This window comes from Mesocricetus auratus, unplaced genomic scaffold (assembly GCF_017639785.1).
Source record: "Mesocricetus auratus isolate SY011 unplaced genomic scaffold, BCM_Maur_2.0 Super-Scaffold_6730, whole genome shotgun sequence".
In the NCBI taxonomy this organism is placed as follows: domain Eukaryota; kingdom Metazoa; phylum Chordata; class Mammalia; order Rodentia; family Cricetidae; genus Mesocricetus; species Mesocricetus auratus.
Genome location: NW_024429184.1, coordinates 44,412,113 through 44,424,593, shown reverse-complemented (window position 1 = coordinate 44,424,593; position 12,481 = coordinate 44,412,113). Strand labels below are relative to the sequence as shown.

General features: G+C 38.8%; 1 protein-coding gene across 2 annotated transcripts in view; it reads left to right on the top strand.

Moving 5' to 3' along the window:
- Positions 1 to 12,481, top strand: part of Lrrc69 (leucine rich repeat containing 69) — a 121,996-nt gene that overhangs the window by 75,872 nt on the left and 33,643 nt on the right. The window contains exon 8 of one of the 2 annotated variants that reach the window (XM_040741169.1): positions 5,988 to 6,326. The exons of the other annotated variant lie outside the window; for it this stretch is intronic. Within the exon in view, the coding sequence (XP_040597103.1) occupies positions 5,988 to 6,095 (108 nt within the window). The 3' untranslated portion in view covers positions 6,096 to 6,326. Of the gene's footprint in view, positions 1 to 5,987; positions 6,327 to 12,481 lie in introns of those variants that run through there. 2 annotated transcript variants of the gene reach the window in all.

Below are 12,481 nucleotides of genomic sequence, written 5' to 3'. Positions count from 1 at the left end.
TGTGGCTTAATCTGTTCTACTCTACTCCTGTTGCCCTTTTAGTTTTACTTGTCAGCTTGGATCTGGGATTGCCCAGAAGATAAGCTTTCCAGACACACCCTTGAGGAATTGTTTTTTTTTTTTTTTTAGCCTCTGGCCATGCATATAGGGATTATGTTGACTTGATTAGTTGAAATTGGAAGGCACACTCTAAAGGTGGACCTCATTTCCTGAGCTTGTGTCATGGAATGTCCTATGCAAAATAAAACTCTGGATGAGCACAGACACTTACCATTTTCTGCTCATTAACTATGAGTGCAATGTGATATGACCCCTCCACCATGATGGACTGTACTTTTGACCTGTGAGCCAAAGTAAACCGATTCTCTCTTAAGCTGGTTTTGTTGAGTATATAGTAACAATAAAAATAACCAAGACAACAGCTGTCACCCTGTGTCCTTTCATGTTACCATCCTTTTTCATGGATCTATAATCAAATCTTCCATTTGAGCATGACCATCAAATCATCAAATCATCTTAAGTTCCAAACTAATGACCTCATATTCAATTGATCACCTTGGCAAAACACATTTATCCAAATAAGATCAGTTTTGAAAGCACTGAAGTTTTCCTCATGTGAATTTGAATGAGATGCAGTTCAATCCACAATTAATAGATTCCATACACAAAGCATCAGGAAAGCTCATTGTACCAGGCATTTTTTTAAGCCGCCACCCAGCTCCCAAATAATGAAGACTGAGACTTATTATTAATTTTGAATGATCGGACTTGACTTAGCTCTTGTTTTAATCTGTTTCTCTTCATCTACATTTTGCCACGGAGCTTCCCTTCTTTCCTTCCTTCCTTCCTTCCTTCCTTCCTTCCTTCCTTCCTTCCTTCCTTCCTTCCTTCCTTCCTTCCTTTCCTTTCTTTCTCCCTCCCAACTCCCTTCCCTCACCTCCCTTTCTCTTCCCTACTCTCCCCTCCCTCCCTCCCTCTCTCCCCTCTTTTTTTATTTTTTTATTTTCCAGTTTAAATTTAGATAAGAAACGAGGTTGCTTCACAAGTCAGTTCCAGGTCCCTCTCCCATTCCCTCCCCTCCTCCCGTGCCCTCCCCCTAACCCCTCCCCCCATTATCCCCTCATTCCCCCAGGGAGGGTGAGGCCCTCCATGGGGGTGTCCATAGTCTGTCATTTCATATAGGGCAGGGCCTAGACCCTTCCCCAAGAGTTCAGGGTGAGAGTGCACCTCACATTGTTATATGGGAGTCCAAAGTCCGTGTGTATACTTGGGATGGGTACTGATCTGCTGCCCAAGGCTCAATAGATTCCCTAGGCCTCCTCACTGACACCCAAATTCAGGGGGTCTTGATCAGTCCCATGCTGGATTCCCAGGCTGATGCCTGGGATTCAAGAGTTAACCTTTGTCTAGTCAGCTGTTTCTGGGGGTTAAACCAGCCCAGTCTTAATCCCTTTGATCACCAGTCCTCCCTCTCTGTTACTGGCTTTCTTGAGTTCAGCTCAGTACTTAACCAAGGGAGTCTGCCTCTTCTTCGATCAGCCACTAAATGAAGTTTCTGTTTCCCAGACTCTCTGGCCATAGGATTGTAGGCTGGCACTCCCCAGATCTATGTCTAAAATCCATATATGAGAGAGTACATGCCATGTTTCTCTTTTTGTGACTGGGTTATCTCACTCAGGATGGTTTCTTCTAGTGTCATCCATTTGCCTGCGAATCTCATGATTCCATTATTTTTTTCTGCTGAATAGTACTCCATTGTGTAGATGTACCACATTTTCTCTATCCACTCTTCCGGTGAGGGACATCTAGGTTGCTTCCAAGTTCTGGCTATTACAAATAAAGCTGCTATGAACATAGTGGAACAGACATCTTTGTTGTATGAATGGGCATCTTTTGGATATATGCCTAAGAGTGGAGTTGCTGGGTCTTGTGGTAGGTTTATTCCCATTTTTCTGAGGAATCTCCATACTGATTTCCAAAGTGGCTGAACCAGTTGGCACTCCCACCAGCAATGGAGGAGTGTTCCCCTTTCACCACATCCTCTCCAGCATAAATTGTCATTGGTGTTTTTGATTTTAGCCATTCTGACAGGAGTGAGATGGTATCTCAGAGTTGTTTTGATTTGCATTTCCCTGATGGCTAAGGATGTTGAGCACTTTCTCAAGTGCCTCTCAGCCATTTTAGAGTCCTCTATTGAAAACTCTCTATTTAGTTCTGCAGCCCACTTTTTAATTGGGTCCTTTGCTGTTTTGGAGACTTGCTTCTTGAGTTCTTTGTAAATTTTGGAGATCAACCCTCTGTCAGATGTGGGATTAGTGAATATTTTTTCCCATTCTGTGGGCTGCCTTTTTGTCTTGCTGACTGTGTCCTTTGCCTTACAGAAGCTTCTCAGTTTCAGTAGGTCCCATTTATTAATTGTTGATCTCACTGTCTGTGCTACTGGTGTTATGTTCAGGAAGCCCTCTCTCCCCTCTTCCCTACTCTCCCCTCCCTCTCTCTCTCTCTCTCTCTCTCTCTCTCTCTCTCTCTCTCTCTCTCTCTCTCTCTCTCTCTCTCTCTCTCTCTCTCTCTCCCCCCCCCCTCTCTCTTTCTTTCTATGTCTTACTCTGTCTACCTGGTCAGTAGCTGCTTGGTTGGCAGACCTCAGTTGTCTTTCTTTCTTTCTTTCTCCCCTCTCCTTTCTTGAGCTTAGGTTTCTCTTCCTACTTATTCTCTCTGCCTGCCCTCTCCCTCTCCTGCCTTGCTATTGGCCATTCAGCTTTTTATTAGAGCAATCAGGTGCCCTTGGCAGGAAGGTGAAACAAATGCAACACATCTTTTACAATCAAACACAACACAAACAATTGTAACACATCCTTATACTGGTAAACAAAGGCAACATAAACAAATGCAATACACCTTTACACAGTTAAAGCAATATTCCACTGCATAAATAAAATAATATTCCACAACAGCTCATGTTTTGAAATCTGAAACAAGGGAGGTCCTCACTGAGGAAAGGGTGTTTTGACTGAAGCAAATGACAAGAAGTAGTTGGTCAGGCAAAGAGTTAGAGAAGCACATGCTAAGACTTGGCGAATGGAAGTTCCTCTGTGGCTGGAGGGATGGGCAAACAGTTCACTCTGTGCAGTATGCATTGCTAGGCAAGGCAGATGTCGTTAGGAATGGTTAGGTTTGGTTTCTATGTGGTGAACAGTGAGACACCATTTAGACTTTTAAGGAAAGACTGACATGTCCTGATTTGTATTTTAAAAGGTAATTTCTGAACGAGAATGGATTAGAGACAGTCAAATGGATTAGGCAATCAGCCAGGTGACTTTTGTGTCAAAATCAGGTGAGCGATAAAGGTCAGGTAACAAATGATGATGACAGTGACCTTAGAGAAAATGCATTGGAGATGTATTTGGAGGAAGAAGTAGAAAGACTTCCAGTTTTCTGACTTAAATTATTACATAGTGCTTTTTTTTTTAAAAAAAAACAAAAACAAAATTGGGATGATTGCAGGAGAAATAGTTCTGCAGTGGGTTAAGCATTCAAATATATGAACCTATGAGGTTACATTGTTGTTCAGATCACCACACATATCTTTTGCAAGTTTTTCACACTAGAAACACTAGAAATTTGATATTGTTATACAGGGTCATCTATTTCTCTGTTTCTTCAGAAATAACATTCTGACACACTGATCTCAGATTTCTAGCATCCAGAAGTCATAGAAAATAAACTGCTGTTCTTGAAGTTCCCAAGTCTGTTTTTTTAAGTAGCCAAAGAGAACTATACAATGCAATACAATACATTACAATACAATAGCTTGCAAAATTAAGTTCAAGCTTCATATGCAAGAGCTTGGTATTTCATGACACTTTTCTCTAACTATATTTTACATAGCTTACCTTATGAGTTCATAGAACACAGTAAGCTAATTATTTGAGCAATTTCATCATTGGTCCAACTCTAATGCTTCCTTGTTCAGCAATGCACATTTTCAGGTAGGACATCTTAAATTGAGTTTAATCTTTATTATTGTATTAATTCTCCACCTCCCAGACACTATGCTATGCCTTCAAAACTGAAGAATTTTAATTGAGATGCCATCTCCTCATAGAATTCTACCCACTCACTTATTACAAGAATGTAGCCATCCTGTCTTGTCGTTCTTAACCATTCACTATTTAATCCCATCATTATAATTTGTTATGCTAGGCAATATCTGTATAGCCCCTTGTGAAACAGGAACTATTATTATTGCCTCTTAACAAATAAGCTCAGTCTTAAAGAGGAAATTAAGATGACATAGACAGTAAGCTTTGAGGCTCATTATCAAATCTAGATTGTGAGTTTCTGATTTCTTTCGGGACCAGGATTCTACATTCCTAGCTGCTAATGGAAGATTTGGTATACTATAGAGAAATTCTAATTTGAGTAGATAAATAAATGATGAGTGAAGGCCCTTCAATGTGAATGTCTTAAAGTCAACTGAATAAATGGAGGCTGGTTAGGGTGGACTAGCCAGTTCATCATGTAAGGTTGAGAGTAAGGAGTGACACACATGAGTTTGTCCCCTTAGTCTCAAGTTGGAAGCTTTAAGAACTTGGCAAAGCTACCTAATTTTTTTGAAGTTTAGGATTTCTCAGTGGGCTGGGGTGTTTTAGACATTAACTGTGGTATTCCAGGTGACACAAGAGTTGGCTGTGGTTATTTTTATTAGCTGGCAATTTCTCCAAGAAAAGACTTAAAATGAAGCTAACAGTTCATCGGATGATTTTGCAAAGGAATCTGTCCAAGTAAAAAATGAACACGGCAAGTTGTCCCAGGTGTTCCGAACATGGCCAGAGGAAAGCAGGCTGTTTTTGGCAACTTTTGCTAAGTAATTTGGCAAGTTTTACTCTTTATATTTCTTTTAACTGCAGTGATCCATTCCAGATGACATCATGAACTCTTCCAAATAGGTTACAGATATCATCAGGATAACTCCCATCTTAAGCAACATGACACATTTATGTCCACATTTTCCTAATTACAATATCTTTTTTTCTCTTGGTGTCGAAAACATCAGGCTGCTTTGGGCTTTTAATTTTTTCTAGCAATTATTTCAGTGGTCTTTTCTTGCCTACTTAAGTTAATACCAGGGTTAGGATATTTTCAAAATCTTTTTTAATATTTTGTTTTATTTTTCATAGTAGCCACAGTTGCCTCTCCCCTCCCTTCTTCCCCCTCCCCCTACAAAATCTTAAGAGTATACCTCATTGGCAGCAACTCAGGTATATTTCTCTATGATACATTTGATGTAAATTCATTAATAACCAATAAAAAAAGAGTAAGAGGGATTAATATTCAATCCCAGACATTCTGATTCAGTAAAAATAAAATATGTAGCAGGCACTTTTCTATGCACGTTCTCCATAATAGTAAATAGAGAAAACAGTTTGATTCTATTGTGCTTAAGTTTGGTGGTAGAAATAGACAGCAAACATCAAGTAAGTAAATAAGTTTACATTTTTAAATGCCAGGAAGACTCTAAAATTTTCTAGTAGAAATACTGAGCTGGACAAATTGCAACAGACGTTACCAATCACAGATTTTTGTGACCATGGATATTTTACAAGCAGAGTAGAGCACAATAGAACTGTAAATGGATTGAGGATGCTATCTCTGAGTTGCTGTGGTCATGGTGTCTTTTCACAGCAACAGAACACTGACTAAGATAGTGAGCAATTGCTCTCAGATAGGCTCTGGGTTTATGCTGCTTTCCCACTTAAGTGTAATGATATTCTATATAAACTAATTTGCTTAGAAACCTCTGTTTTCTTTTTTTTTTTTTTTTGAGACAGGGTTTCTCTGTGTAGCCCTGGCTGTCCTGGAACTCACTCTGTAGACTAGACTGGCCTTGAACTCACAGAGATCTGTCTGCCTTTGCCCCCTGAATGCTGGGATTAAAGGACTGTGCCACCACCACACAGATTAAAATTCTTCAATTATCTATTCAGGAGCTAATCTCGGAGAGTGCAGAGTTTTGCAGTGAATACTTCCTGAAGAGTGAAGAAGCTAATGATAAGGCCAGCATTTGGGACTGTCATGCTCTGCAGGACGTTTAGCTTCAAACAGGGTTTGCATCCAAAGGAGGGAGACACTGAATGAAAAACGAGTCTATTCTTGACAGAAAACAGAAAAAGAAAAACCAAACAAACCCAAAATATCAAATTGAAATGTCTTCTATTCATATGGATGTCAACTATGTCATGCTTGCCTTCTGAAATAGAGAGACGACAAATTGAAAACAATGGATGGAAAGTGTCACTCAACCTTCAATACTAAACTTTACACAACTCATGCTTTTGGTTTTTTCAAAACGTTGTAATTCATCCGAATTATTAGCTCTTAGAAATAAAGAAGCTTCAACTTAATTGCTATTTCAGCGGCAATCTTTGAAACACAAAATATAATCCCTTTTAGTTACTAGTAACTTGGGCCACATTTGATCAAGTAACCTAGATAGTCTTGTAAAGTTCTTTCCAAACTCTTGAGTGACCTTGTGCCCAAAATATGCATGTGAGGGTTTCATTTTGTATAGTTTCGTTAGTTGAACTTAACATTTCCCCAGATTCCTTTAAAGTTGAATAGTTTAGGGCAGGGATGGGTTGGAACATGAACTCTCAGCCCTGTGTTGAATGATGTAATGTAATTTAAACTATCCTCAGAAGAGATTAGCATGAGGGGGTCTCAGCATAAATGAGTGAAAACGTTCATCTACTTTATAAAAAAATGAAACTTTTAATCTTAATTTCTTTTTATGACAACTTTCCAGTAATGAAACATAATACAAAATTACATTTAATAACCTTTCCTCATTACTTTTGGAGTAAAATCTTACTATACTATAAAGAGTTATTACTATTAAGATACCACTGACATTTCTTTATGAAGCTGATCATTTCAACTAGTCAGCTGTGAAAATGAATGTGGTTAGTCAATTTAATGAACATTGGGCTCCAAGAAGATCAGAAAGCATCCATTTCAAATTCTAAATAGTCATGAAAGTTGTATATGTATATATATATATATATATATATATATATATACACTCAGGAAAATTGAAAGGATAATGCATACTCTGTATTATTTTAGGCACAGGATAGCAAATGACAATCACAGTATAAGTGAATCCAAACAGTGTGCTTTGGTCACTTGCATTCCTCAGAACTCTGAATCCCCTTTCCCTTCTAGATACTTCTCCCTTTTGCTCTTTAACTTGTGGCATAGACTTATGATTATATTCATATCTTTGATTTGTTTCCTGTAATAGGTCTGAAGTTGTGGTCCACTTTATTTTATTTCAAAGCTGTCCATTATCCTAAACTTTGGACCTCCCCCAAGAAACTTAAAGGACATTCTTATGCAGGGGAGAGTGATGGAGAACAGGATTGAAATGGAGTGGAAAGAAAGCATGCCTGACTCCATTTTTTGTTTTCAGTTTCTGCCCTTACAACAGTTGAAAATGTCTTAAAGCAGAACAACCATAAAGAGTATCATCAAAGAAAGATGATTTTGAGAATAAAAATGAACATTGTTAATAGCTGGAAAAATTAGCAGGAAACCAGACCTGTCCTTGGCATATATCGACTTGTCCTTTGCATATGCTGACCTGTCCTTAGCATATGGTGACATCTCCTTGGCATATGCTGACCCGTCCTTGGCATATGCTGACCTGTCCTTGGCATATGCTGACCTGTCCTTAGCATGTGCTGACATCTCCTTGGCATATGCTGACCTATCCTTGGCGTATGCTGACCTGTCCTTGTCATATGCTGACCTGTCCTTGGCATTTGCTGACTTGTCCTTGACATTTGCTGACCTATCCTTGGCATTTGCAGACCTGTCCTTGGCATTGGCAGACCTGTCCTTGGCATATGCTGATTGTCCCTGGATGAGGTGGTTAACTTTGAGAACAGTACATAAGGCTGGTGCTATCAGTACTGATTTTGAGGGGTTGCCATTCTGAATATACACTTTTGATTTTAGAAATTATTTTAATTACTTCATAAATATTTGAGAACATACTTAAAGCAGGAAGTTCCTGGTATTGCCTGTAATGAATCTTTAAAGGGAACCTGCTCAGTCCAAAATGGATTAAAATTTGAGTTTAAATTCTAAAGATGTAAAAGATAGTAGCACTGAAAGCTAAATATCACATGAGGAGTAGAGATCAGTTATGTAAAAGTTTCAGTGTGGGTGGTAAAATCACTTCATTGTCTTTCCCAGGAACTGTCCTGAATGCCTTCCTATATAGGTGGAATTCAGATACATGACTCAAAAAATAGAAAGGAGGGGTCAGGACAAGAAAACGGCACACAGGAATAAGGAGTAAGGTTAATTTGTAGATTTGGGAGGAGGAGACATTATAAAGAATTTGTCTAAATATTATGAACCTGTCAGAGTTAACTAAGAAGAATGACCCTGTCTGTGGATAGAGTCTAGTGTATAGGTGAGTACAAGTCAGTGGTAAAAAATAAGGAAGGTAATTTTAGGATCATTTGACAGTGGGTGCTGGATTAATTGAAGCTGAGGAGAAGGAATGCTAACCAGTGTGAAAGTGCTTGTCTTATGCATGGGTATGGGGTGGCAGTGGAAGTTCAAGGAGGTGGGAAACATCCTGGGAAGCAAGGAGAGCAGAAGTCAGCCATTTTGCATGGAGAATGTCAGCAAGATGTGCAAAGGGGAAAGATCTATTTAGAGAGGAGCCTATTCAAGAAGCACAGCCTAAATTTGACTGTAGATAGGTCAAATTTCAAGTGATATCTACATAATTCAGATGAATGTTTCATCTTAGGTATGTTGAGTACCAAATGGTGTCAAGACAGTTCAAGTAAGCATGCTTAACCACATGCTGGGACCAGCATTTCAGTAGTCTTCATATTTCCCCAACTGTTTATGCTATCAGACTCTCCTTCTTGGATGTCCCAAACTACTTGTTAGTGAAAGATGCATGGAAATGTACTATGACTAACACAAATCTGCAGTTTAGTGGTCTTGGATTCTAGTCCTTCATCTGAAGTGATGAGCTGCTTCTAAGTTGTTTATCTTCTCACTGTATGAACTGGTTTCTTCATCTGGTCAATTAAAGGATTAAAGCCAAGTATCTTCCAGCTTCAAAGTATTGCATTCCATGGGGAGAGGGAGGCTTTAAGGTTTTATAAGTCCTGCTAATTTGGAACATGAGACCACTATTGGTTTCTGTTCTGTGTCAGGTTACCACAAACTTGGCATCTTAACAACAAAATGTATTGTTTTATAGTCCAGTATATTAGAAATTCAATATGGGTCTCATTGAGCTAAAATTAAGGCTTGTGTCTCAGGAAGAATGTCTACTGCTTTACTCTTTTTTAGCTTCTAGAGGATTTTCACATTTCTTGGATAATGGCCCTTCCTACTTCTTCAAATCAATGTTGGTATATCCTTTCATCTTAAATTACATCATTTGAACCCTGTCTCCTGCTTCCTTCTGACTCCAACTCCTCCCCTGTCTCTCCTACTCCTTCTCAAATTCATGACATCTTAATTATTGTCGCTAGATATATCTATTACCTATATCTATCTATCTATCTATCTATCTATCTATCTATCTATCTATCATCTGTCTGTCTATTCATATGTGGTTATGCATGTGTGTGTGCATAAGCACACACACAACCTATTAAGTTAATTTAGTGTAGCTCAGATATACATGTGTTTAGGACTGACCCCTTGTGATTGGATAACCTATTCAGGTGCTTGTCCCTAGAGAAAACTGATTACATTGAACCCATCTGGATAATTCTGGAGAAACTGTTTATCTTCCTGTCCATAATCATATCTACAAAGTTCATTTTTCATTAAAAAATGATGCATATTGGTGATTCACAAAGAAGAAGGTCCATAAACTATAACAGCTCCCTAGTATCCAGCTTAATCCTGTGCCATTCTTGGATGTGTTGTTCTACAATGAAAGTTCTTAAAACTTGCTCGACATCTACAAGAAATTTCTCAAGCAGAAGCCCTACAAAATGAGAGTAAAAGAAGGGTAAGGAGTCTCTGGGACAGGAATCAGGGACTACAGTGGGCAGATGAAACTTCTTTATATAAAAAGATTAACACTGAAAAGATGAGTGTGCTGAGACTTGAGTCTACACACTGAGTCTACACAACTTCAGCTCTAAGAGAATGCCAGCTATTCTGAGATCTAAGCATTTTGAACTAGGAGGAGCTAAGAAGAGAAAGGGTCAAGTGATCTGGTTCTGTAAGAGAAAATGAAGGCATGATCTGTTGGCCAGCCAACTTGGCACACTGTGCTTCAAAATAAGCATGGGACACTGTGCCTCAGAAGTCAGAATACTGAATACTGAAGTAGCAAGAGTAGTCTGTAGCTGTCTGTACACGAGCATGCCCTCTCTGTATCTCCTTTAATGTTCTTCCACATGGAGACCCTGGTGGTGTGAGTGCTCATTATCCAATCCCAGGAAATGTGCTAATTGGAAATGTGCTAACCAACCACAGCTAATAGGCTTCCATTATATAAGTGGTGGTTCATGTGAAATAAAGCAGACACTGTTTCCTGAAAACTGTCTCCAGAGTGGTTTATCTCCATGCTCTTTATGACCCACAGGCATTGCTGTCTTATGGGGAATGCCTCGGTTACAGAGGCACAGATTTAAGTCAACTTCATTTAGAAGACAGTTGTCTTAGGTACAATTTCTGCTGCTGCAACAAAACACCAGGACCCAAAAGCAAATTGGGGAGTAAAGGGTTTATTCGGTTTACATTTCCATATTGATGTTCGTTATCAAAGGAAGTTAGGACAAGAACTCACACATGACAGGAACCTGGATCCCAGAGTTGATGCAGAGGCCACAAAGCAGTGCTAGTTATTGGCTTAAATTCCATTGGCTTTCTGAGTTCTGCTTCCTTATGGAACCCAGACTTCCAACCCAGAGATGGGACCACCCACAATGGGCTAGGCCCTCCTCCATCTATCACTAAGTAAGAAAATTCCTTACAGCTGAATCTTACAGAGGTAGCTTCTCCATTGAGGTTCTCTCCTTTCAGATAACTCTAGTTTGTGTGTCAAGTTGACATTAAGACTAGTCAGCACAATAAAATTGGTAAGTCATGAGCTTATACTAAAATGGAAGATGTTCTAGCATTTTGGCCATGGATGGCTTGGTCATATCTACGGAGATACTTTTGTTTTGAGAAAATAAGAGGTTATTTTACTCTTTGTATTCAAACCCAAACTCAACGTGATACTTATTTTATAATTATATATGTCCATAGAGTTGGAATTCCTAAAGTTTAAAATATGGCAGTAATTATCACTCAGCCACCTGTTGAAAGATTCTGAAGTATAACAGGTGCTAAATTTAATGAACATAGAACTTAAGTGGAAAACTAACCTTTTCTAAAATAGGAAGGTGTTATAATTGTGTTTATTTGCTTTAGGAAATAATGCTTCTCATAAGTAGTGAAGATTGGAGCATCATTATACTATTTCACTCTTTGGCTAAAATGATTTTCTTTCAAAATAAAATCATGTGTAATCAAACTTTTCTCTGATTTGGATTGCCAAAACAGTATATTATGTTTTGTGTTTTATTTTAAATTTCTTTTAACATTGTTTTTCATACAATGTATTTTGATGTTTAATCTTTTCCTTCATCTCCTCCAAGATCCTCTCCATTTCCTAACTGACTCAACTTCATGTTGTTTCTCTCTCAAAAATAGACAAACAAAAATTAAAACCAAAAAGTGACTGAAGACAAAAAATTCCAAAACAAATCAAGCAAACAAAATGAAACAAAAATCTCACAAGAAAACCATGGAATTTGTTTTGTGTTGGCCAATTACTCTAGGGCACAGAGCCTGCCCTGGAGTGTGGTTGATATGCCCAGTGACACTCTATTAGGGCAAACTGGTTTTCTCTTTCTCACTGGGTATCAATTGCAAATAGGTTCTTGATTAGCAGCAAGACCCAGTGTCTTTTTCTCACTGTCAGTTCTAGGAATCCATTTAGCTTGAACCTGTGTAATCCTAGGCATGCTGTCAGATTCTTTGTGAGTTCACATGTGCATAAATCCTGTTGTTTCTACAAGACGCTGGCTGTTTCCTTGCAGTCATCCACTGGTTCTTACATTCTTTCTGCTTCCTTTTCTACAACATCCCTAAGCCTGAAGGGAAGGGGTTTGATGAAGGCATCCCATTTATGACTGAGTGCTCCCAAGTCTCTCAGTCTCTGCACACTGTTCAGTAGTGGATCTCTGTGCTTCTTCCTAGAAGAAATTTCTTTGATAAGCATTGCGTGAAGCACTGATATTTGTGTATATCAGTGTGTCATTAGGAGTCATTTTACTGCTATATCCCTTTAGTAGAATTAATAGCAGTAGGTTTTTCACTAGGCCTGTGACCTATCTAGTTTTAAATTCTAAGCCACTTCAGCAGTGTCATGTATGGG